This window comes from Sus scrofa, chromosome 12 (assembly GCF_054392235.1).
Source record: "Sus scrofa isolate SSC_HxYL_T2T_F1_AM1 chromosome 12, Sscrofa_HxYL_maternal_Yorkshire_Landrace_v2.0, whole genome shotgun sequence".
NCBI classification, from domain to species: Eukaryota; Metazoa; Chordata; class Mammalia; order Artiodactyla; family Suidae; genus Sus; species Sus scrofa.
Window position 1 is genome coordinate 46585825 of NC_139394.1, and position 23073 is coordinate 46608897.

The 23073-nt window shown below is 44.8% G+C and overlaps 1 protein-coding gene across 11 annotated transcripts in view; it reads left to right on the plus strand.

Annotated features, from left to right (window-relative positions):
- MYO1D (myosin ID) overlaps window positions 1-23073 on the plus strand; it is a 368579-nt gene that overhangs the window by 112299 nt on the left and 233207 nt on the right. For all 11 annotated transcript variants that reach the window (XR_014821396.1, XM_021067447.2, XM_084985190.1 and 8 more), the window contains exons 8-14: window positions 1166-1369; window positions 3994-4139; window positions 4219-4333; window positions 9703-9873; window positions 13524-13594; window positions 16591-16665; window positions 20369-20501. Coding sequence is in view for 10 of the 11 variants with exons in the window: in XM_021067447.2 (XP_020923106.2) it covers window positions 1166-1369; window positions 3994-4139; window positions 4219-4333; window positions 9703-9873; window positions 13524-13594; window positions 16591-16665; window positions 20369-20501 (915 nt within the window). In the remaining variant the exon portion in view is untranslated. The remainder of the gene's footprint in view (window positions 1-1165; window positions 1370-3993; window positions 4140-4218; window positions 4334-9702; window positions 9874-13523; window positions 13595-16590; window positions 16666-20368; window positions 20502-23073) is intronic.

The following is a 23073-nucleotide window of genomic DNA, read 5'->3' on the forward strand; positions in this document are numbered from 1 at the left end:
AGCACAGTGGATTAAAGAGCTGGTGTTACTGCAACTGTGGCTTAGATCACACCTGCAGCTTGGACTGATCCCTGGCCTGGGGACTGCATATGTTGCGGGAGAGCAAAAAAAAAAAAAAAAAGAAAAAAGAAAAAAAAGAATAGTAGGATAGAGAGGATGGGGGAGAGGAGGCATGACTAATTCCACCAGGTTTAAAATGCTAGTAAAAGCAGTTTACTATCAGCACCTTAAAACTCACTGTCCAAATCTAGCACCAGACCAATCAAGATTTGTTCATGTGCTGGACACTTGGTAGATGGTTAATAAGTTTCATGGCTTATTGAATGAGTATTTTATAAAAGACTCAAAAACTTAGTGGAAATTAATATGTGATAGAGGTGATGGTTCAAACCAGTAGGAAAAGCTAGACTAGTCAATGCGTGGTGTTGGAGCAACTAACCCTCTGAAAAAATAAAGGTAGACTCTTACTTTATACCACATGCCAACATACTTTCTAGGTGGATTAAAAGCTTCAATGTAGGAAAAAAGCTATATGAGGAATAGAAGAAAATACTAAATATTCATAAAATCCTCAAAGTAGGAATGATCTGACACCAAAGAAAGAGAAACCCTGAAGCTAAGGATTCATAGATTTGCCTACATAAAAATGTAACCTTTCCATCCATCAAAAATGTATGCTGGGAGTTCCTGTTGTGGCTCAGCAGAAACCAATCTGACTGGTATCCATGAGGACACAGGTTCCATCCCTGGCCTCACTCAGTGGGTTAAGGATCCAGCGTTGCCATGGGCTGTGGTGTAGGTCACAGATGCGGCTTGGATCTTGCATTGCTGTGGCTGTGGTGTACACCGGCGGCTGCAGCTCTGATTCAACCCTAGCCTGGGAACATTCATATGCCACAGATGTGGCCCTAAAAAGCAAAAAAAAAAAAAAAAAAGAAGAAAGAAAATGTATTCTGAAAATTGAAAGATGAGTATCTGGAGAAGGAAAAAACCTAGATGCAGCCCTAGGTTTGTACATGTTGAGATATTAATGTATTTAGGGAAATAGGCGCTGCCGACAAGGTCACTTGAACCTCTCTCTTAAATTGGCACATAGACCCCGGACATCAGGTTTCAGAATCTCATCAGACATGGTGTGTCTTGTTTTTTTCCTCTTCTGATGCAGGGGAATTTAAAGTTTGTCGTGGACGGTGACACGCCTCTGATCGAAAACGGCAAGGTGGTGTCTGTCATCGCGGACCTGCTGTCCACCAAGCCGGACATGGTCGAGAAAGCCCTCCTTTACCGGACGGTGGCCACGGGTCGGGATGTTATCGACAAGCAGCACACGGAGCAAGAAGCTAGCTACGGCAGAGACGCCTTCGCCAAGGTGGGGTTTTCACCTGCCGGCTGTCGGCCTGGCAAGGGTTCTGATACCGAAATTGCCAACATCGTGGGGAAGGAGGTGTTCTCTGGGACCCCGACTGGGGGTCCCCCCGTTGAACTCCCTTCTAACGCTGTCTGCCGGAGGTAGGGTCGCATCCCGCAGGTGAAGGGCTCGGACCGGCAAGCCGGCCCTCCACGCACACGCACACATGCACACGCACCCTCAGACACCCGTCACAAGCACAGGTGATGGCTTGTGCTTCCAACCCAGCAGCTATAGATGGGAGATTGCAGCGACCTCCTCCTCCTCGGGGTCCATTAATTGCTAAAGCAGCTCAGCCACCCCAGGGGAACATGTGCTTACGTTCACCCGTTTATGAAAGCTTAAGGTCAAGGACACAGACCAACAGCGCTGAAGAGATACACAGGGCAGGATCTGGGTGCGCCCCCAAGAGTGGGAGCTTCTGTCCGCCTGGCGATGGGGTGGGTCACCTTCCCCAGGTGTGCACGCGTTGGCCAGCCTGGAGGCTTCCAGACCCTGTGCTTTGGGGATTTTATGGAGGTTTCCTTGTGTGGGCCTCGTCGATTAGCAACTCCAAGTCCAGCCCTTCTTCCCTCGCTGGAGGATGAGCGGGAGGGCTGGAAATTCCAAGCTTCACATCACAGCTGGGTCTTTCTGGTTCCCGGTCCTGAAACACGAGGCCCCCCCCCACCTCCCCAAGTCACCCCCATAGAACAAAAGATGCTCCTACTGCTCTTATCACTTAAGATTTTACAAGAGTTTCAGGAGCCCTGGGCCAGGGATGGGATCAAAGACAAATAGCAGAACAAGAGAGGCGTCTTGTGTTCTTATCGCTTAGGAAATGACAAGGAAGTTTCGAGAGCTCTGTGCCAGGAACCAGGGGACTAGACCAACCTCCGTTTTCTGGCATCTCCCAGCCTGGTGCGGGTCTCAGTTTCATTTTTAGTGACATGCTGCGAGGATGGATCCAGACGTTCCTTGAAAGTAGGTTACGGCTTTTCGAAGCCATAGTGGTACTTTTTAACCATCACAGTCTCAAGAACACCCCGTGACCGTGAGAGTCACAGCCGGAAGACGTTCTCAGAAGGTCAGACGATGACTGACCAGGACGCTCAGGACCCCTCGCTTGCATGGGCCCCTGTCTTGCACCTTCTCTTGGCTTTGCTCCATCAGGAATGCTTTGGGGACCCCTCGCCCATAGGGTCTATGTGTGGTGAGGGTGCCGTAATTTATTAACCGTCCACCTTGTACGTCACTCACCTTGTTCCCTTTTCTTGGCCGCTGCAAACAAGGCTGCAGATCCTCAGCCATCTTTCCTTGGGCACCAGCATGGAGCGAGCCTGCCAGGTCAAAGGACACACTGCTTTTAAACTTTAAATGCCTGATTTTATGGGTGCACAGGGATGCCTCATTAATACTTTAGTTTTCATTGCTAGGGCATTTGAGCATCTTTTCGTATTTTTGTAAGGTATTCAAACCAGTTCTGAGACTCGCCTGGGTCTATCCCTGTACATTTCTCTTCGGTGCTATTAGCTTTTTATCAGCCATTCGTAAGAGCTTGTGTTGCGCCCTGTTCCATTTTTAACTCTTGTAAATCTCAGGCTTGGTTTTTACACTCAGAGGGAATTCAGATGTATCCGAGTGCAATGGAGAGGGGGTGATTTCATGCTGAGGCAAGGACATCAAGGTTGAAATTTTTATTTTATTTTATTTTTGGCTTTTTAGGGCACGCTCTTGGCATATGAAGGTTCCCAGGCTGGGGGTCGAATTGGAGCTTTTAAAGTGATCGCCCTGGTGCATCTTGGGGTGCGGTGGGCAGGGCAAGGGTAGAAGCAAAGAAACCAGTTAAGGGGATATTTCAGTAATTCAGGAGGGAGTCGGTGGCCACTTGGACTAGGAAAGTCGGGGTGGAAATGGGGAAAAGAGGGTGATTTGAGATAGATGGTATCGGGGGGAAAAAACCCACTCGACCTGAGGTTCTGGGAACGCTGGACTCAAGGGCCATTTCTGACAAAGCGGTAGAGTGGCTCATACCAGGCACTAGTCCAGTTACTGGTACAACAGGGCCCAGACACCCACCTAGGGACGTTGCTGAAGACAACATATGCAGGGACCGATACCATCTTTGAAAAATCCAACCCGTTCACTTTAGTTTTGCATAAGTCCCGTCGCTGCGTAACAGGGGATCTGCACGTCTCGTTTTCAGCTTACGGTATTAACGGATATGCCGACTGGTCAGGAGGAGGCCAATAGGAATTTAAAACTTAGCACAAATGCAGGGAGTTCCCATTGTAGCTCAGCAGGTTATGAACCAAGATAGTCTCTGTGAAGATGTGGGTTCGAACCCTGGCTTCGCTTAGTGGGTTAAGGATCTGGCGTTGCCGTGAGCTATGGTGTAGGTTGTAGACGTGGCTCAGATCCCGTGTGGCTGTGGCTCTGGCTCTGATTCGACCCCTAGCCTGGGAACGTCCATCTGCCACAGGTGCAACCCTAAAAAACAATAAATAAATAAATAAATAAATACAAATAAAATAAAGCTTAGCACACATGCAAACAGAGGACTGGTTCCCAGTAGGCCAGAGCTTATGCTGTCGTTTCCCCTCCAGGCCATATACGAGCGCCTTTTCTGTTGGATCGTTTCTCGCATCAACGATATCATTGAGGTCAAGAGGTCTGACGCCACCATCCACGGGAAGAACACGGTCATCGGCGTCCTGGATATCTACGGCTTTGAGATCTTTGACAACAACAGGTAAACCGGGCGAGATGGTTTAAACCCCTGTCCTTGCGTTTTGTATTTGTTGGAGCTTCATTGATTCCTCTTCTTGCAGCTTTGAACAGTTCTGCATCAATTACTGCAACGAGAAGCTGCAGCAGCTCTTTATCCAGCTGGTCCTGAAGCAAGAACAGGAGGAGTACCAGCGGGAGGGCATCCCCTGGAAGCACGTGAGTGGACTCTTGCAGGCTGTGGATGCTCACGTCCAGCCTTCGCATCTTGGGCATCTTCTCATCTCCTTGGGTGTTGGAAACACCTAAGCCTTAGCTTTCCTTTGTGGGGGATGTAAAGGCAGTTCATTTGCAGGCTTGATAGTTGGGAATTCTCTGATTTTTTTCTTTTTTCTTTTCTCTCTCTTTTTTTTTTTTTTTTTCTTTTTTCTTTTTGCTTTTTAGGAACACATGGAGGTTCCCAGGCTAGGGGTTGAATCAGAGCTACAGCTGCCAGCCTACACCATAGCCACAACAACACCAGATCCAAGCCACGTCTGTGACCCACACGACGGCAACACCAGATCCTTAACCCACGGAGCAAGGCCAGGAATCAAACCTGCAACCTCATGGTTCTTAGTCAGATTAATTTCCCCTGTGCCATGACCAGAACTCCGGGAATTCTCCAATTTGATAGACCCTCTGGTTGGTGTCCGGAAAACGCTGAGTTAAAAATCAGTAAACTTGGAGTTCCTGCTTTGAATCAAAGGATTAGCACTATCTCTTGAGCTCTGAGATACAGGTTCGATCCCGGGCGTGGCACAGGGGGTTAAGGATCTGGCAATGTCACAGCTGTGGTGTAGGTTGCAACTGTTGCTCGGATCTGATGCCTGGTCTGGGAACTCCATATGTCACCAAGTGGCCCAAAAAAGAGAAAAGAAAGTCAGTAAACTTAGGTTCACTCTATAACTGATACCATGTGGTTTTTTGATTCACATCTGTCTCTTGGAGTTTAGCAGCATTTATAAGTTATTCAGAGCAGCATGTTTTGCCTTAAATTGGCTCAAATTTGCTTCCAAAATTGAGTTTCTTCTCCTCCCTTCTTTTTTTTTTTGCCCTGATTCCTCCTTTTTTTCTTCCTCTATTTTGTAAGCTTAAGTGGCATTTGATTGCCTTTGGTTCATGAGGTTCATATTCTCTGCAAGGATGCATGAAAATCATGGTTTTAAATTGGATTTCCATTTCCTTTCCTCTGTGTCACCCTCCAGGGATCACCTCTCTTCTCCCAACTCTCTGTGAACTTGAATATCTGTCACTTGTCTGCTGAGATAAAGCCAAACCAGATGACTGGTCCAGGGTATGGTCCCACAGGTCACAGATAAAAACATGACGAGTAGACTTCCCGCTCGTGATAGAAATGGGGCCTTGTGATTGTCTTTGAAATTCCTATTTTTATTTAATTTTTTTTAGCACCACACCTGCTGCCTATGAAAGTTCCCAGATTGTATGTGTCTGTTTTGATTCATTTTCACCAGGCTAAGGCTTGAATCAGAGCTGCAGCTGCTGGCCTATGCCACAGCCACAGCCATGCCAGGTCCGAGCCACATCTGTGACCTACACCACAGCTTGATGTAACACCGGATCCCTAACCCACTGAGCGAGGCCAGGGATCAAACCCACATCCTCGCAGAAACTATGTTGGCTTCATAACACACTGAGCCACAATAGGAACGCTTTGAAGCTATTTTTAAATGCTTTCGAGAACAGACCTGAAAAACACAAAAACGTCTGAGTTTCCATAAATTTCTGTTTATACTTTCGCCAAATATGTAGACAATAAAAAAGTTCAGATGTGTTTTCTGAAATCCAGTGTAATAGCAGTAAAAAGCTACCTGAAATGCTGTATTTAAATTACTTTTTTGTTTGTTCATTTTGTCTTTTTAGGGCTGCACATGTGGCATATGGAAGTTCCTAGGCTAGGGGTCTAATTGGAGCTGCAGCTGCCAGCCTACACCACAGCCGCAGCAACACTAGATCCAAGCTGTGTATGCAGCCTGCACCACAGCTCCTGGCAGTGCCGGTTCCTTAACCCACTGAGCGAGGCCAGGGATTGAATCCTCTTAGATGCTAGTTGGGTTCATTACCACTGAGCCACAACAGGAACTCCAAAAAGGATTCTTTTAAATTTTTGAAAACTGTGTTAACGTTCAGGCCTGTAAGTTCTTTCTCTTTAAAATGATCGTATGTGGCATTCCTGTCATGGCACAGTGGAAACAAATCCGAGTAGGAACCATGAGTCTGCGGGTTTGATCTCTGGCCTCACTCAGTGGGTTAAGGATCCAGTGTTGCTGTGAGCTGTGGTGTAGGTTGCAGACGCGGCTCGGATCTGGCGTGGCTGTGGCTCTGGCGTAGGCTGGTGGCTGCAGCTCCGATTGAACGCCTAGCTTGGGAACCTCTATATGCTGCGGGTGTGGCCCTAAAAAACAAAAAGACAAAAAAAAGATTGTATGTGTCTGTTTTGATTCATTTTCATCAGTTCTACTGTTTAACACATATTATTTATAAATAATCTTGATATAATATATTATTATAATAAATAATATTTAATATATTGATATTAAATACATTGATGTACTCATATTTCAATATATTATAAATATAATTTAATAAATATAATAGAATATTGTATTTTAATGAACGTAATATATAAATGATCATAAATATAATTATAATAATTAATATATTATAATATAATGTATTGCTATATGTTTAATAATAGTAAACATATTAATATTAAATATGTCAATATAATATATTAATATAAGGAAATATTAATATTTATATAATAATCATCTTATTTCCTTTCCACATCCTTCCCGCCATTCATTCATGAGGTAGTGTCTAAACAAGGCCAACACTGAGGAAGGTGGAATCTTCTCTGGGTTTCTGTTTATCCTTTTGCCAAAGCATATAGACAATAAAAATAAAGTCCGGATTTTTCTTTTGATACCCAGTGGAATCGCAGTGAAAAGCTATTTGAAGTTTGGTAGTTCGGTTACTTTTAGATTCCTTCCCACCTTGCTCCGCTCTGCCGCCCTCATCCAGCAGAAGGAGACGTGGTGTCCAGCTGGCTGCCCTCCTCGCAGCACTCCTTCGCCTTCCTCCGTGCGTTAAATGCTAGAAACCTAGAAACATTTCGTTCATGTACAGTGTAAATTTCACCTATTTACACATAAACCCACACGTGTAGTATTACTTTATGAAAGGATTGTCTACAGTTTTGATTTAAAGAGTGAGCCCTGGAGTTCCCTTCGTGGCGCTGTGGTTAATGAATCCGACTAGGAACCATGAGGTTGCGGGTTTGGACCCTGCCCTTGCTCAGTGGGTTAACGATCCGGCATTGCCGTGAGCTGTGGTGTAGGTTGCAGACGCGGCTCGGATCCCGCGTTGCTGTGGCTCTGGCGTAGGCTGGTGGCTACAGCTCCGATTGGACCCCTAGCCTGGGAACCTCCATATGCCGCGGGAGCAGCCCAAGAAATAGCAACAATAACAACAACAACAACAACAACAAAAAGACAAAAGACAAAAAAAAAAAAAAAAGAGTGAGCCCTCGCAGCGTATTTAAGATGTAATTCAGTTCAGTCACGTTTATGTGCAGCTTTCTTACAGCAAATCTGTTGTATAACAAAATATGCGGTTGTAACTGGGGCTTAGGTTTGGGTAGCAAATTTAATCATAAACTTGTTATTCAGATGTGGCTCCGTGATACCAGTCCAAAATATCCTTTATCAGTTAGAATATCAAGTCCCACAGGCGTAGCTGATAAAGGGAAAAGTCAGCGATTGCAGTAGGGTATGGCAGACCTCGGAAAAAGGAGCAAACGCCCTTTGCAAAAATTCATGGTGAAGTAAACGAAGAACTATGTGTCCTCGAGGGAACAGAAGGCCACCTCCAGCGTAACAGGGACTTAGTGCAAGCCAGGTCCCCAAACTAGAATCTCTCTCCCGTGTGAGTATTTTCTTTAAAAAACCCCATGCTTTGGGGAGTTCCCTGGTGGTCTAGTAGTTGAGCCTCGGCACATTCACCACTGCAGCCCGAGTTCACTCCCTGTTCTGGGACCTGAGATCCCACGTCACATCATGACCCAAAAAACCCCCCAACGGAGTTCCTGTCGTGGCGCAGTGGTTAACGAATCCGACTAGGAACCGTGAGGTTGTGGGTTCGATCCCTGGCCTCGCTCAGTGGGTTAAGGATCTGGTGTTGCCGTGAGCTGTGGTGTAGGTCACAGACGCGGCTCGGATCCCGTGTTGCTGGGGCTGTGGTGTAGGCCGATGGCTATAGCTCTGATTAGACCCCTAGTCTGGGACCCTCCGTATGCCGTGGGAAGCAGCCCTAGAAAAGGCAGAAAGATTAAAAAAAACAAAAAACAAAAACCCAAAAAACAAACAAACAAAAAAACAGTGGTTCTCAAATATTTGGGGGAAAAAAGCAAACCCATCCTTTTGAACTTAGTGATTAACTTGACAAATTTTTTACTACGGAAAATTTCAAACCCACATAAGAGCAGAGATCACAATATAATAAACTCAATATACCCATCACCCAGCTGGCACAGTTATCAGTGGATGGCCCGTCTTCTGTCATCTGTGTCCCACCCAACCCCGGGTTATTTTGAAGCACATCTCGGTGTCACATTATGTCCTTTGTAAATAATTCTGTGTGTTTCTCGAAAAGATAAAGACTTTTATAAAAAGCATCACCACGATACCATTATCGCACCTAAAAAATTAACAGAAATTCTTCAATGTCATCAAATATCCAGCTGGTGTTCCCATTTTGCATTTCTTCACTTCTCTCAGAGTTTTGGGTTTTGTTTCACAGTGTGTTTGAATTTGGATCCAAAGAAGTTTTTTTCATTGTGACTGGTGAATAGGTCTCTGCATATCCATAGATTTTCTTCTCTCCCTCCTCCTTTTCCTCCTCTCTCCCCTCCCTCCCTCCTCCCCCTGCTTTCTTTTTCTCTTGCCATCTTGTTGAGAGAACAAGTCACTTGTTCTCTAGAGTTTCTCACTGCCTGGATTTTGCTAATGGGATTCCCAAAGTGTCGTCTAATCTGTTTCTCTGTTCCTTGCACGTCCTGTATATTGGTTGGTAGATCTGGAGCTTTAACTGGTTTCAGGGTCACGGTCGGTTTCGTAGGTGGTGCACGTCCAGCAGGAGGTTGATACTGTTGGCTGTCTCCCTGATTGATCCACCTTCACATGCTTTTGGTGATGTACAGATCATATTTAGCTGCTGTGAACTTGACTCTCAGGCACAAAGCTGCTCTATTTGGAGTCGGGATGGGAAGCCTAGTGCTGTGTGCCCCTGAGCCATCCCATCATAGCTCTCTTTGTCCCCTGCATCCCCTAAGAAACCTCCTGGGAATGCCAGGGGGGCTGGAGGAACCTGGTGTGAAAACCATGGCTTTAAGCCACCTTTGACTCAGCATGAAACTGTGAACTAGAATTTACGGGACTCTTCAGCAAAGACAAGTCACTGTTAGTTAGACACTTGGAATTTGGGAAACTTCAATTCTTTTCTCCTGTACCCTCTGCTGTGTCCCACAGATTGATTACTTCAACAATCAGATCATCGTGGACCTGGTGGAGCAGCAGCACAAAGGGATCATCGCCATCCTTGACGACGCCTGCATGAACGTAGGCAAAGTCACCGATGAGATGTTCCTGGGAGCCCTTAACAGTAAACTGGGCAAACACGGCCACTTTTCCAGCCGGAAGGTAAGTGTGTGTCATGAGAACGTCCTCTCGTTTGGATCTGTAAGATTTTCCCCACGGTTTGGCAGAATTACGTGACTTTATGTGTTGTGTTGAAAGACTGTCCACACAACTAAGAAAGACCATAACGAGCCATGAAGTGATTTCTTGCTGAGGATAAATGAGGATCACGAGATTGTTAAACATCATACTGTCCAGGAGAGGGCGCTCGAGACCATTCAATTTGCTAGAACTAGGAACCAGGCACAGGATGCTTTAGAAAGCATGATGTCATTTATAACCAATCGGTACCGAGTCCTTGTTCCTGTGCTAAAATTTTGCCCCTGCATCTGATAATTCTGGCACTGAAAATAGCTTTTGTCCTGGACTTTTTACTGTAATGCTGAGTTATAAACATGCAGTGTGTATGCTCCGCCGTAGTTCTGCAGACTGTGTGACTTTCTTGAAAACAGAAATTCTAGCTGTAATTCTAGTTGTTACAAGGAAACTCATTCCTTAAATGAATGGGTATCCTTTTAAGTGCCTGTTTTTCACAGTCTAAAAATGTTCTAAACAGATCACATTTCCATGATAACTGGTGTCAGTTGTGGTTATCAGACCTTTGTGCCGCACCGTGTGTAAAGTATGTTTGCCACAATATTTATCCTAGGAGAGGGACCCCATCTTCCCCCAGTGTTCCCTACAAATATAGGCTTGTCTAGCAACCATAAGCTGAAGGAAAAACAAGCCCCTTGCTTCTTCACTTCCATAAAGAAAGGGGCAGACAGTTCTGCTTCTTTATAATTTCATATAAATCTGTGACACACTGCCATTTTTTAGCATGAATAAATCTGTTTTCTAGCTTTGTTCCTTCTGAATTATGTAATCAGAACAGTAAGATTCCGCAATTAACTAACAATTTCTTCAGTTGTCAAGAAGTACTGGCTGTTATTTATTTTTGATCAGTTTATTTCTAAAATAGTTTCCTTGGTCTCTTCCTGAGGATTAACTTGCTGCCTGCTGTAAGTTGGCTTTTGGATATCATCGTCTGATCTTTCGCAATAGATTTTGTTGTTGTTGTTGTTGTTTTGTCTTTTTAGAGCCACACTCACGGCATGTGGAGGTTCCCAGGCTAGGGATCTAATCGGAGCTGTAGACGCCAGCCTACACCACAGCCACAGCAGTGCCAGATCCGAGCCACGTCTGTGACCTACACCATAGCTCCTAGCAATGCCAGATCCTTAACCCACTGAGCGAGGCCAAGGATCAAACCCGCAACCTCTTGGTTCCTAGACTGATTCATTTCCACTGCACCATGATGGGAACTCCCACAACAATAAGGTTTTAGTTAGACTTATTTTTTTCCATCATTCCTTATTGATAACACAAATACTTAACAAGTGCCTCTCATTTTCCAGATGCAGTTCTGGGTGCTGGGGACAGAGCAGTGAGCAAGTGAGAAGCCACCTAAATAATGTAGAGTGATGCTTTTAAAGATGGCATGACTACAGGGACAAATGTCCCGTCTTTGGGGGACGGGGTGTAAATGTCCTTTGTAATCTCAGTCCAGGTTTCTGAGACCCGTCCAGCATCATGCCTACCAGATGGTAGACAGTCCATGTTTGTGAAATTGACTTGAATTGGTGATTGTACCAAGATGTCTTAGGAAATAGTGAATTTCAAACTGAAACAGGCAAGGTTCCACTTCATGTCAGTAAAGAACTATGATTCTTACGTGAGAAAACACCTCATTTAGCTCTGTTTCTCCTTGGCCGTTTATACACCTGAATTTAACAACCACATATTTTGAAATATAATTTCATACGTCAAATAGCAACTGTACATGGTACTTTTAAGCGGATAAGAAATGCTACATGGTAATTTATCTGTGGAGATGGAATTTTTTTTTTCTTTTCTCTCTTTCTAATTTTTTTTTTTTTCTTGTAATGTCAGAGCCCAGGTTTTCCAAATTCTCAGACCAGGTGGTTCTGCCCTTCCCCAGCATCATTCCTCAGACAGATCCTGAGATGGAAAGTGTTTTGTGTATTCTTTTCTGGGATTTTTGCCTGATGAAGGAAAGAAATGAAATAACCAAGCTGTCAGGATATTTTCGTCACTACGTGTCTTTCTGTTAAATAAATGCTACGCTCTTATGTGTTAAATCAAGTGTTATCGTTGGCTATTGGTTACTAATGATTAGCTAGTGTTATTGGCAGGGTAAATAAGAGGTTTCTGGCTTGTATTTCTTTAGGGGCTAAATTGTTCCTTGTGCATGAACGTTATCATGGAGAGGCAGGTAGATGGTCCAAAAAGCCATAAAATTACTATTTAAAATATTACTAACATATAAAGTTAAATGATAAATATGTAACTCTTATAATTTTTTTAACAAGTAAAGAAAAATCTAAAACCTTCTATGTTTAGGAGTTCCTGTGGTGGCTCAGCAGGTTAAGAACCCAGCTAGCATCCATGAGGATGCTGGTTCGATCCCTGGCCTCACTTAGTGGGTTAAGAACCCAGCATTGCCACAAGCTTCGGTGTAGATTGTAGATGTGGCTTGGATCCCTCGTTGCTATGGCTGTGGTGTAGGCCAGCAGCTGCAGCTCCAATTCACCCCCTAGCCTGGGCACTTCCAATGCCACAGGTGTGGCCCTAAAAAGAAAAAATAATAAAATAAAACCTTTTGTGTTTATAATAAGACTTTGCCATATCCAAATGTAAAAATATCCGCTTAGTGTAGGTATCTTTTGGGGCCTTTGCCTTTGGGGTTTTTGGCAAAAAGTGGTTCATAAGGAGTTCTCTTGTGGCGCAGGAAGTTAAAAATCCAGCATCGTGACTGTAGTGGCTCAGGGGTCACTGTTGTGACGCAGGTTTGATCCCCGGCCCAGGAACTTCCACATGCCATGGATGCAGCCAAAAAACAAACAAACAAACAAAAAGCAAGTGGCTGCTAAGAGAGAGAGAAAGAGAAATTAAATACTTTGGCGACCCCCTGAATGTTGGACACTTTGGTTTCCATAGTTGTTTAACCTTCAGAACAAGTACGTGGTTATCAAAGGAAACAGAACAAGAAGATGGGAGAGCCCAGATTTGACCCTCAGGAAGTTCCTGTTGTGGTGCAGCGGAAACAAATCTGACTAGTATCCATGAGGTTGCAGGTTCGATCCCTGGCCTCGCTGGGTGGGTTGAGGATCCGGCGTTGCCGTGAGCTGGGGTGTAGGTCGCAGTCGAGGCTCGGATCCCATGCTGCTGTGACTGTGGCGTAGGCAGGCGGCTCCAGCTCCGATGGGACCCCTAGACCGGGAACCTCCATATGCCGAGGGTGCAGCCCTGAAAAGATTAAAAAAAAAAAAAAAAAAAGCATAGAAGAGCATGAGCCGCCTCCTGCCACAAACAGCCCCGCCTCACTCGCCCTCGCCCTCCATCACCCAGAACTTGGTCACTTGGCCATTCCCGGCCGCGTGGGTGGCCGGGACGTGAATCCGGACCGCAGGGACGTCTTTCTTTGCCGCATTCGAAACATTCAATCAAGGCCCCCACCCCCGCCCTGGGATTTCCATCGTAATGGGGTCGTTATTCGTGACATGATCATCCGCTCCTGTTGAGTCAGAATGTATATTTTTAGGAAAGTGACAATGCTGGTGCTCAAGCTCCTCTCCTTCTTGGTTTCTTAGCTCTGCGCCTCAGACAAAATCCTGGAGTTTGATCGAGATTTTCGCATTCGACATTACGCAGGCGACGTGGTGTGAGTATCTGAACGTGGGTACCTGACCTGGTGATTCGCGTGCAGCCTCACCTGAAATAATAGCATCACGGGGAATGTCAATTGCTTACCTGTTCATGTGCATTTTTCAGCCGTCTCCTGTGTCAGTATATTTTAATGTCTTCACTGAAAACGTTGGCATAGCTCCATTCATCCCTTGCTTTTCGAACCTCTATTGAAGATACACCATGTGGCCACACACTGTTCCTGGCACGGTTGGTGCTCAGTCAGAATCAGCCAGTGAATAAATCAGTCATGATGGGACATTAAGAACTAGAATAGAAAGATGGATAATATTTTAAAAAAAAAAGAAAAAAGAGAGAGAGAGTTGGGTCACATGCAGCTTGCCCTGCAGAAGCTGACTGTTTAGTGGAGGGTACAGGCTGATACACAGTGAGCCGTTGAAACAAAGAATGGAAAGGGTTAAACTGGAAACACAAAAGGCATTCTGGGAGCCCCGAGGAGGAATAATTAACCTAGAGTGAGGCCTGTGGCCAAGTCTTACTTTTTTTTTTTTTTTTTTAGGGCCCCCCCCTGCAGCGAATGGAGGTTCCCAGGCTAGGGGTTGGATTGGAGCTGCAGCTGCCGGCCTACACCACAGCCACAACTCCTTGGGATCCAAGCCATGTCTGCGATCTCCACTGAAGCTCACACGGCAACACCAGATTCCTTCACCCACTGAGCGAGGCCAGGGATCGAACCTGTGTCCTCATGAATACTGGTTGGTTCCTTAACCCACTGAGCCACAGCGGGAACTCTGGTTCCAGGGAATTTGTCGCCGTGGTCAGATGGGAGGCCTTTTCCCGTCTGCTGCACTTAGTATGCTGGGACCATCCACCAGACACTGCGTGTTATTTTATTTTTGTTTCAAGTCTCCTCTCTTCCTTTCGCTTTACTTTTTACCTTTGGAATTCTATTCATGTAACCCATCAGGAAGAGATTAAATAGCAACAGCAACAGCAAGCAAATGATCATCTCTGTAAATGCCAGAAAGGCATTTGAGGAAATTTTAATAGCTGTTCCTGACTTCAGTTGAAACTCTAGAAATATAAAATAATGTGGCTCAAAATTATCATCCCAGCTGTCAAACTAGTCGATGGTGCCATCATCGACTTTTTCTGGTCCTGTTCCCAGGTTCCAGAATGCTGCAGAGGGAAGACCCGGTACCTTCCAGGTGTCTGCCCCTGAAAACCCGGGCGTCACATGCGGGATACTTTCACACAGCTCGGCTGGGCATGCAGGCAGAGCTGGACAGAGGCCTTAGAGACCATGCAGGGCAGCCCCTTGGCTTTAAGATGAAGAAACTTAGGCAGAGAGTGTAAAATTCTTACCCAAGGTCACGTAGCAAGTTTATGGAAGAGCTGAGACAGTAACTAGGTTTCAGACGCCTGGTCCAGAAAGCCCGCCAGCCCTGGAGACGGCTCTGCAATGCCTCAGCCTTCCCCTTCTTTCCTTAAGCCTTTCAACCCTCTTCTAGTTTTTTACTGGATCTCTTCTTTGTTCTCTATGAGGCCTGCCCGCAAGAGCTTTCCATGTAAGATGCATACCTGTATATGCGGTTGTGTGTGTGTATTTATTAACACACGCTGTCATGTCTATACACGCACAATTATATGTCCATTGATCCAGCAAAAATGGTTGAAAATAATTGCCATGTGACTATTAATATGTGTTGTCAGAATTCAGAACAAGCAAATGACATAATGCTTTTGTGTGGGATACAGGAAAGCAGATGCTGGTCCTTAGGTGTTAGGAATTATTTTTATAGGAAAAAAGTGGGAAGGGTGCTAAAACTGTTCAAGAAATAGCAACTAGGCCCATTTGACGGAAGTGTGTCCTCTTGGGAGCATAGAGAAGTAGAAATGCCTAGAAAAGTCACTGGAAATAAGTCACCAGGAATCTTCAAGGCCTCAGTGAGGACTTCGAAGTTTGAATTGTATGTGTCCGGCAATAATGAGTCACGCAACTTCAAGGGCTCAGTCACAAGTGGCTTGAAGGTATCAGGCCGAAGACTTAGGTTGGAGGAGGCAGGGCAATGGTTTTGGACCTCGTGGCCTTACAGTGCCCACAGGCAGCACAGCCTGAAGGAACTTTCTTGCAGAATTAAACACGTAAGGTTGGAACATTGCTGAGGGGTTGGGGTTAGAGATCTGAAAATTGTCTGCATCAAAGAAGAAAATGCAGGCATGGAAGGCGAGCTGTACGGAGCAGCCGCATGCAGACCTAAGGTTGATCCAGCCTCGCCTTAGCCCTTCTTAATTACCCAGAATCCTTCCGTGCTGGTGTCTCCCCCCAAACCCCAAGTCAGTCCCTCCAGGGTCCCTGCCAGTCACTGCAGCCCCCATCCCTACCTGTGTCACCAGCTGCATCTTGAGCTGCAAGACCTTACTCACGGCCCTTCCTGCAAACCGAGAAAGCTCAGCTCCTCACTTCCTCTCCAGAACCCCGTGCATGCGCCGGCCTCGGCCCCTTCGCTGTCCGCTTCCCGCTGTGACCTGCCTTCCTCTTTCTCTTCCGCTCACCCAGGTCTTAGCATCCTTGGCAGGGCTTCCTGGGTTCTTTTCTCCCACTCTGCACACAGCGAGCGAACCTCAGGCCAGTCCTTTGACCTCCCTGCGGATGAGACTCTTAGACCCTGTATGTTGCCGTCTTGCTTGTATCTTAGCGGGATGATCAATACAGCTGTATTTAAAAAGTTATCTTCTTGAAGGAAGCGACACACCAGTAGAAAATGATGCTCTTCGTGATGATGTTGATGCGGAGGTGTGCTCTCCTTTTGAGAAATAGAAACGCTGTTCCCCCTTCGTAGTTGGTGGACGTCATGCTTTTTAATACAGAACGAGGTAGATAGACAGTATCAGCTTGATTGATGCCTGATTGCCTAATTCAACAGTGGAAAGGCTTGGAGACGTCTGGAAAAGCTTGAAAGTGGCCCTTGCTTGGTGACTAATATGTCGTCTCTCTTTTTTCTCAACTAGCTATTCTGTCGTTGGTTTTATTGACAAAAACAAAGACACCTTATTTCAAGACTTCAAGCGCCTCATGTATAACAGGTAGGACTGAAATTTTATAAGTCGTCCTTCTATTAAGCTCTTTGACAGATGTATCACATAGTCCGTATGCATGTGATTATTTTTCGGTGACAGTTTGGAGAGGTTCTGGCAGTTTTTCTAGTTCCACTTGATCTGAATAAATGATGAAACGATGTTACCTTACAATTACAAAATCTGTAAACTGAGAGCAGGGATTGTGTTTTTCGTACGATGTCATTCCTGGGTTTCCCTTGGGTCGCCTCGGGTTTTCTCTTCCCTGCTGCCATCTTTCTGGTACCCCTGCCAGAGTACTCAGCACTCCCCAGGGCAGACCTGTGGCCGTAGGAACGTGTCAGGTAACCCCTGTCCCAGCCAAAAAAAATTGGCCAGTAGCAAAGCCAGGGCGTGTGGCCAGGGGTAGGCAGCCAGGCTGTGTACCGGGAGGGCGGCACAAAGTGGCATTTACTACCATCATCAGTTATCATGGCCCAGAGGTGCCACTCACCCAGTGCAGCCCCACTTTCAAGTAGCGGAGCACGTGACCCCAGGCTCGCAGGACCAGTGCAGAAACAGAGCGGCTAGCGGACTGACTTCCAGCAGACCGTGTCACGGTCACGTGGTATGGGCTCCTGGCATGGGTCTGATAGGCTCTTCTTCCGTGTTGGAAGTCAGGGCTCTGGTTTATTAACCGGCAGGGGTCCCAGCACGCATCGAAGGCATCATTGCTGGCTAAGCCTGCGTTCAGAACAGAGGGACTTAGAGAAATCCAACAACCAGTGGCATCAGGCTGAGAGGACTTCATTTCACCACAGGGATGGTCTTGCCAAGGGTACAAAAAAGATTAAAAAAAAATCTGTTCATTGCAGCTCATTTTAGGTATCTCCATAGTAGGAAGGACTTCGCCAGTGGGATGGGAAGACTCGAAATTATTTTGGTTAAAATTTACCCCCCTAGATGGTGTTTGGATGGGGTACCTTGGCCTCTGGACACTTTGGATGTTTCCATGGCTAAACGAGCTCCCTAAATTGCAGTCCTTTCTTGATGTATGTTTAAAGAGTAATCCTTGGACCTCTAGTTCTTGAGAACGTGTGTGTGTAAATGAAAGGAGGCCAAGAGCAACCCAGGTACACAGACTTCTCTTAACCACTCTCTTAGCCAACTAAGCTCTGCCTTATCTGTTATATATATTGGGTTTCTAGGTAAGTAAGCTTCCCTTCTAAGAAAAAGAAAAATGGTAGACTTTTTTTTTTTTTTTTGCTTTTTTTAGGGTCACAGCTGCAGCATATGGAAGTTCCCGGGCTAGGGGTCAAATCAGAGCTGCAGCTACCAGCCTTCGCCACAGCCACAGCAACACCACGGGATCCGAGCAGCATCTGCGACCCCCACCACAGCTCCCAGCAATGCCGGATCCTTGACCCACCGAGCAGGGCCAGGGATCAAACCTGTATCCTCATGGATCCTGGTTGGGTTCATTACCTCTGAGCCACAATGAGAACTTTTAAATGTTTGAAAACTATGTTAACTGGCAATTCTTTCTCTTTAAAACAATTGCAGGTGTCTGTTTTGTTTCATTATGCATCGATTCTGTTACCATAATATTGTAATATTATTCTATTATACAGTAGATTCTATTATTCTGTTGTTATGTTTAATAGTGATAATAGCCATCTCACTTCCTCTGTTTCCAATACCCCTCCCTCCCTTCATTCACAAGGTCGTGTCTAAACGCAACCAACCGTGAGTCGGGTGGGAACTGGGGGTAGAAGCTACACAGACCCACAGCCAGGGATTTTCTGTCTTTGCAAACAGGATTTTCAAAGTGTGTATGCTTTACTTTCTGGAAATTCTCGTCTGTTGGCTATCAGGAAACCATCTGGCATCATGGCCCCTAAAGCTTGAGAACCATCGCCTCAAGTTCTCTCTCTGCCAAAGATGGAAAGGGAAAGGTTAAGGGAAAGCAATATACATTTATGTAGTCGTTTTTATTGATATGTGTATCATTGGAAAATGATGGAACAGGGCTAGAACGTAGTAAAACTGGGTCCAGAAGCCACAGATCGTTGCATTATTTTAGAGCCGCTGTTAATGACAGTTGGCACCGCTGGCTGGCATCGGCGCGGGTTAGAATATCGTTCTGCCTTCATTCACAGAGCCAGTCAGTCTTCACCTCACCTTTTGTCTTCACTCTTTTGTCGTCCATTCTGGCATTTTGCTGCTTTTGTTTTGAGCTCTGTGTAGAGAAATTTACTAGATGTGCCGCAAACCACCTCAGTTTTCTCTAGTTTATACCAGGGAAAGAAACGTGGGCAAAATAATGGCAAAAGTCAACCCAATGAGCCAAAAAGATCCATGTGGCATCTTCTGTATGCGCAACCCCCAGTGCAGAGGAAGACAAAATTGTGACGAGAGAGAAGTTTCCAGGAAGCAAGCAACCTTTTGAGCTTCAACTGCTTTGACATCGAAAGCACCTGAAATGAAACAGGAAGAAAATCAGAGCTGAGAAAGCACCACACATGTTTATAAAACTTATCTCCACCGAGCCACATACGGAATATATCATTTTTAGCCCGAAACCTGGCCTGAAGTCCACTTTAAGAATTGGATTACAACCAGCTTAGTGTCACATCAATAAGATATTGTAACTGCCAGCACTACCTATAAATGTGTTCATAAATCCAGCTGCAGGAAAGGGGTTTCCTAGAAGTCAGTGTAAAGGCAGTTATTTTATATTCCGACCCGTGTTTTTTGAAAGACTTGGCTTTTGTGACTTATGCTGGATAAATATTTGTTTCAGTTACAAGATCCTTTCCCTTTCATGATTTCTGCCATGACGTGGAGAATCATTTTCCTTCTAGTGGTTTTCCCAATTCTCATAGAGACCCCAGGGCCATGTTATGTATATGGTATAAGAGCCACGTAAACTACTTGAGAGTCCTAGGTAATAATAATATCTAGGTAACTTTAAGGAAATCTAGGCGTTCCCATTGTGGCTCAGCAGGTTGAGGAGCTGACATAGTGTCAGTGAGGATGCAGGTTCAATCCTTGACCTTGCTCCGTGGGTTCAGGACCTGGTGTTGCCACAAGCTGCGGCTTAGGTCACAGATGCATTCTGGATCTGCTGTGGCTGTGGTGTAGGCCGGCAGCTGTAGCTCTGTTTAGACCCCTGCCCTGGGAACTTCCATATGCCATAGGTGCAGCCATTTAAAAAAAAGAAGACGTCTAAAGACTTTTTCAGAGTCGCCGTCGTGGCTCAGTGGTAACGAATCCAACTAGCATCCATGAAGACCTGAGTTTGATCCCTGGCCTTGCTCAGTGGATTAAGGATCCAGCATTGCCATGAGCTGTGGTGCAGGTCACAGATGCAGCTCAGATCTGGTGTGGCTGTGGCTATGGCGTAGGCCAGCAGCTGCAGCTCCGATTCAACCCCTAGCCTGGGAACTTCTCCATGCCAAGGGTGTGGCCCTAAAAAGACAAAAAAAAAAAAAAAAAAGACTTTTTCTAAGGTAGTCTGGTGTGGACACAACTTCGCACTCTGGTGTAGTATCGGTCATTAGACTTTCAGCCTAATTTTCTGGGTAGAATCATTTTTCCAAGTAGGCCTTGTGAGTTCAGTCTGCAGTGCCGTTGTGGCTCCCAGGATGCATGCAGTTCAGCAGGATTGCTTAGCGGCTCTCTTCGGCTGAGTCAAATGTTGCATTCAAACCACTCTTTCTGTGCTTCTCAGTTCAAACCCGGTGCTGAAGAATATGTGGCCTGAAGGCAAACTGAGCATCACAGAGGTGACCAAGAGGCCGCTGACCGCCGCCACCTTATTTAAGAATTCCATGATTGCTTTAGTCGACAACCTTGCATCAAAGGTAATTGTCGTTTCTAAATAGCTGTTTTATTTCCTAGATTCTCTGTTGATACATGTTACAGAAAATGGACGTATGGTTTGCTTGTTCAATCATTAGAGTAAATCAAATTGAAGAACATGCACTTAAAGTGAATGTGATAATAGAATTCTTATTCCTTTTTTGTTTGGGGGGGCCAGTTTGGGGGTTTTTTGTTTTCTTGTGTTTTTCGAGGTGCCTTGGTGAAACAATCAGTTGTGTCCCAAATGAAATGCTCTTCTTAAACTGGAGCTTCGTGAAGCATTGTAAGTCCTGACAGAGTGAACTTCAGCCCTATGCTGAAGACAGGGCCTGGCTTTAAAACAAATCTTGAATTAAATCATAATGCCCCATCCTTCTATCATACCTGCATAAAAAATGACCAGATTAGAGTTTTAAGAAGATGTTTCCTATTTAAGTATTGTCCCTAGGCTGTTTGAAATAGGTGACATAAAAAGACGTGTTATTTACAGTTATTTCTGCTTTTTGTTGCTCCTTTGAAATCTAATACTGTTTGATAACTTCAGCCTGGGTTGTTTTTCTCCCCCCTCCTTAAAGAACCGATTTTTACTCTTAACTGCTGCTGTTGACAAGTTTGATAAATTAGGCAGCATTCTGGGCTCATTATTTTTAGTTCCTTCCTTTTTATCTTTCTCTTCTGGTGCTTTTCCAGTGTATTTTTTCTTCTTCATTTGAATCTTCTTTTTTTTTTTTTTAAGTCAACTTCCTCTCTAAAAATTTAAATTGGTCTTATTTCTGGTTACTTCACTGTCGATAAAATAGGCAAATGCCACAAGAACACGCCTCTCCAGTGGCTTTCTGTTTCTTCTTGTCAAGATGCTTTGGCCTCAGGTGACAACACACAAGCACGGTGTTCGCTTATATAATCAAACCTCTGGAGAAGCAGGAGGAGGGATGTGGGAGCTGAAGACTAGAATGCCGATAGGGCCCCTCTTATCCCTCAGCCTCTCTCTCTGCCTGCCAGCTTGAGCTGGCCTCATCCAGCAAGAAGGAAGGCAACCCTAGAAAAAAAGCACGGGACCCAGGAAACAGAGTGGAACACAGACTTTTATAAGACAGACTTTCCATAGCATACATTAAATATAAATACGGGAGTTCCCATTGTGGCACAGTGGTTAACGAATCCGACTAGGAACCATGAGGTTGCGGGTTCGGTCCCTGCCTCTGCTCAGTGGATTAATGATCCGGCGTTGCCATGAGCTGTGGTGTAGGTTGCAGATGCAGCTTGGATCCCACGTTGCTATGGCTCTGGCGTAGGCCGGTGGCTACAGCTCCAATTAGACCCCTAGCCTGGGAACCTCCATATGCCGCGGGAGTGGCCCAAGAAATAGCAAAAAGACAAAAAAAAAAAAGAAAAAAGAAAAAGAAAATACAAACTAATATGACAGAAAGGAATCTAGGTGATTGGTACTCACTGCAAACATAAGTAGACTAAACAGACCGGATACGTGGAAAATCCAGGTACAGGCATACCTCGTCTTACTGCACATCACAGGTCTTGTGTTTTTTATGAATCGAAGGTTTGTGGCAAATCTGAGACAAGCAAGTCTGCCAGCACCTTTTTTTCCAATGACATTTGTTCACATTGTGTCTCTGTGTCACAGCTTGGTAATTCTCTCAATATTTTGAACACTTCTGCTCTTGTTATATTTGCTACTGTGATCTCTGATCAGTGATCACTTATGATCTGTGACTTGCTGAAGGCTCAGTGATGGTTAGCATTTTTTTAGCAATAAAGCATTTTTAATCAAGGTATATACTTTTTTTTAAGGCATAATGCTATGCACACATTAAAAGACTACAGTATTGTGTAAAAATAACTTCTACATGCACTGGGAAACTAAAAACTTCCTGTGACATATTTCAATGCAGTATTCATTTTATTGGCATGGTCTGGAACCCAACTTGCAATATCACCAAGATTTTGCGGCACTGTTATAGAAGCTGACTAATTAACACTATGCAGAAGATTAAAAGTGAAAAGGTAGATAAAGCTCTATCAAGCATCCCCCCCCCCAAAAAAAATAACTGGTGAAAGCAGTTTTAATGCAGAGAGCATAGAATTTAAGGGAAAAGGTTTTCACACAGATAGAGATTAATGATAATAAAATGAAAATACTCAAGACAATAAAGCCATTTTGAACTACACACCCGACAGCATAGCCATGGTTGTGCATGAACTTTATAAAGCAAAAAACGAACTTGAAAAATGTAATAGGGAAAATTGACAAGTTCACAATCCTAGAGGGAGATTTTAAACCAACCCTACCAGAAACTGCTAGATCAAGCAGAAACCTGAATAAGATGCAAAAGCTTTGAAAACCACATTTAAACTTTATCTAGTAGATCAAAAGATCTCTGTACCCAGGGAATAGGAAATACATATTCCTTTCAAGTATACATGGAACATCTACAAGAATTGACCACACTCTAGATCACAAAGGAAGTCTCAGCTATTTTAACAAATGTTTATACAGATACATGCTCCATCTTCACAACAAGTAAAATAAAAATCAGCATTTAAAAAGTTTTTTTT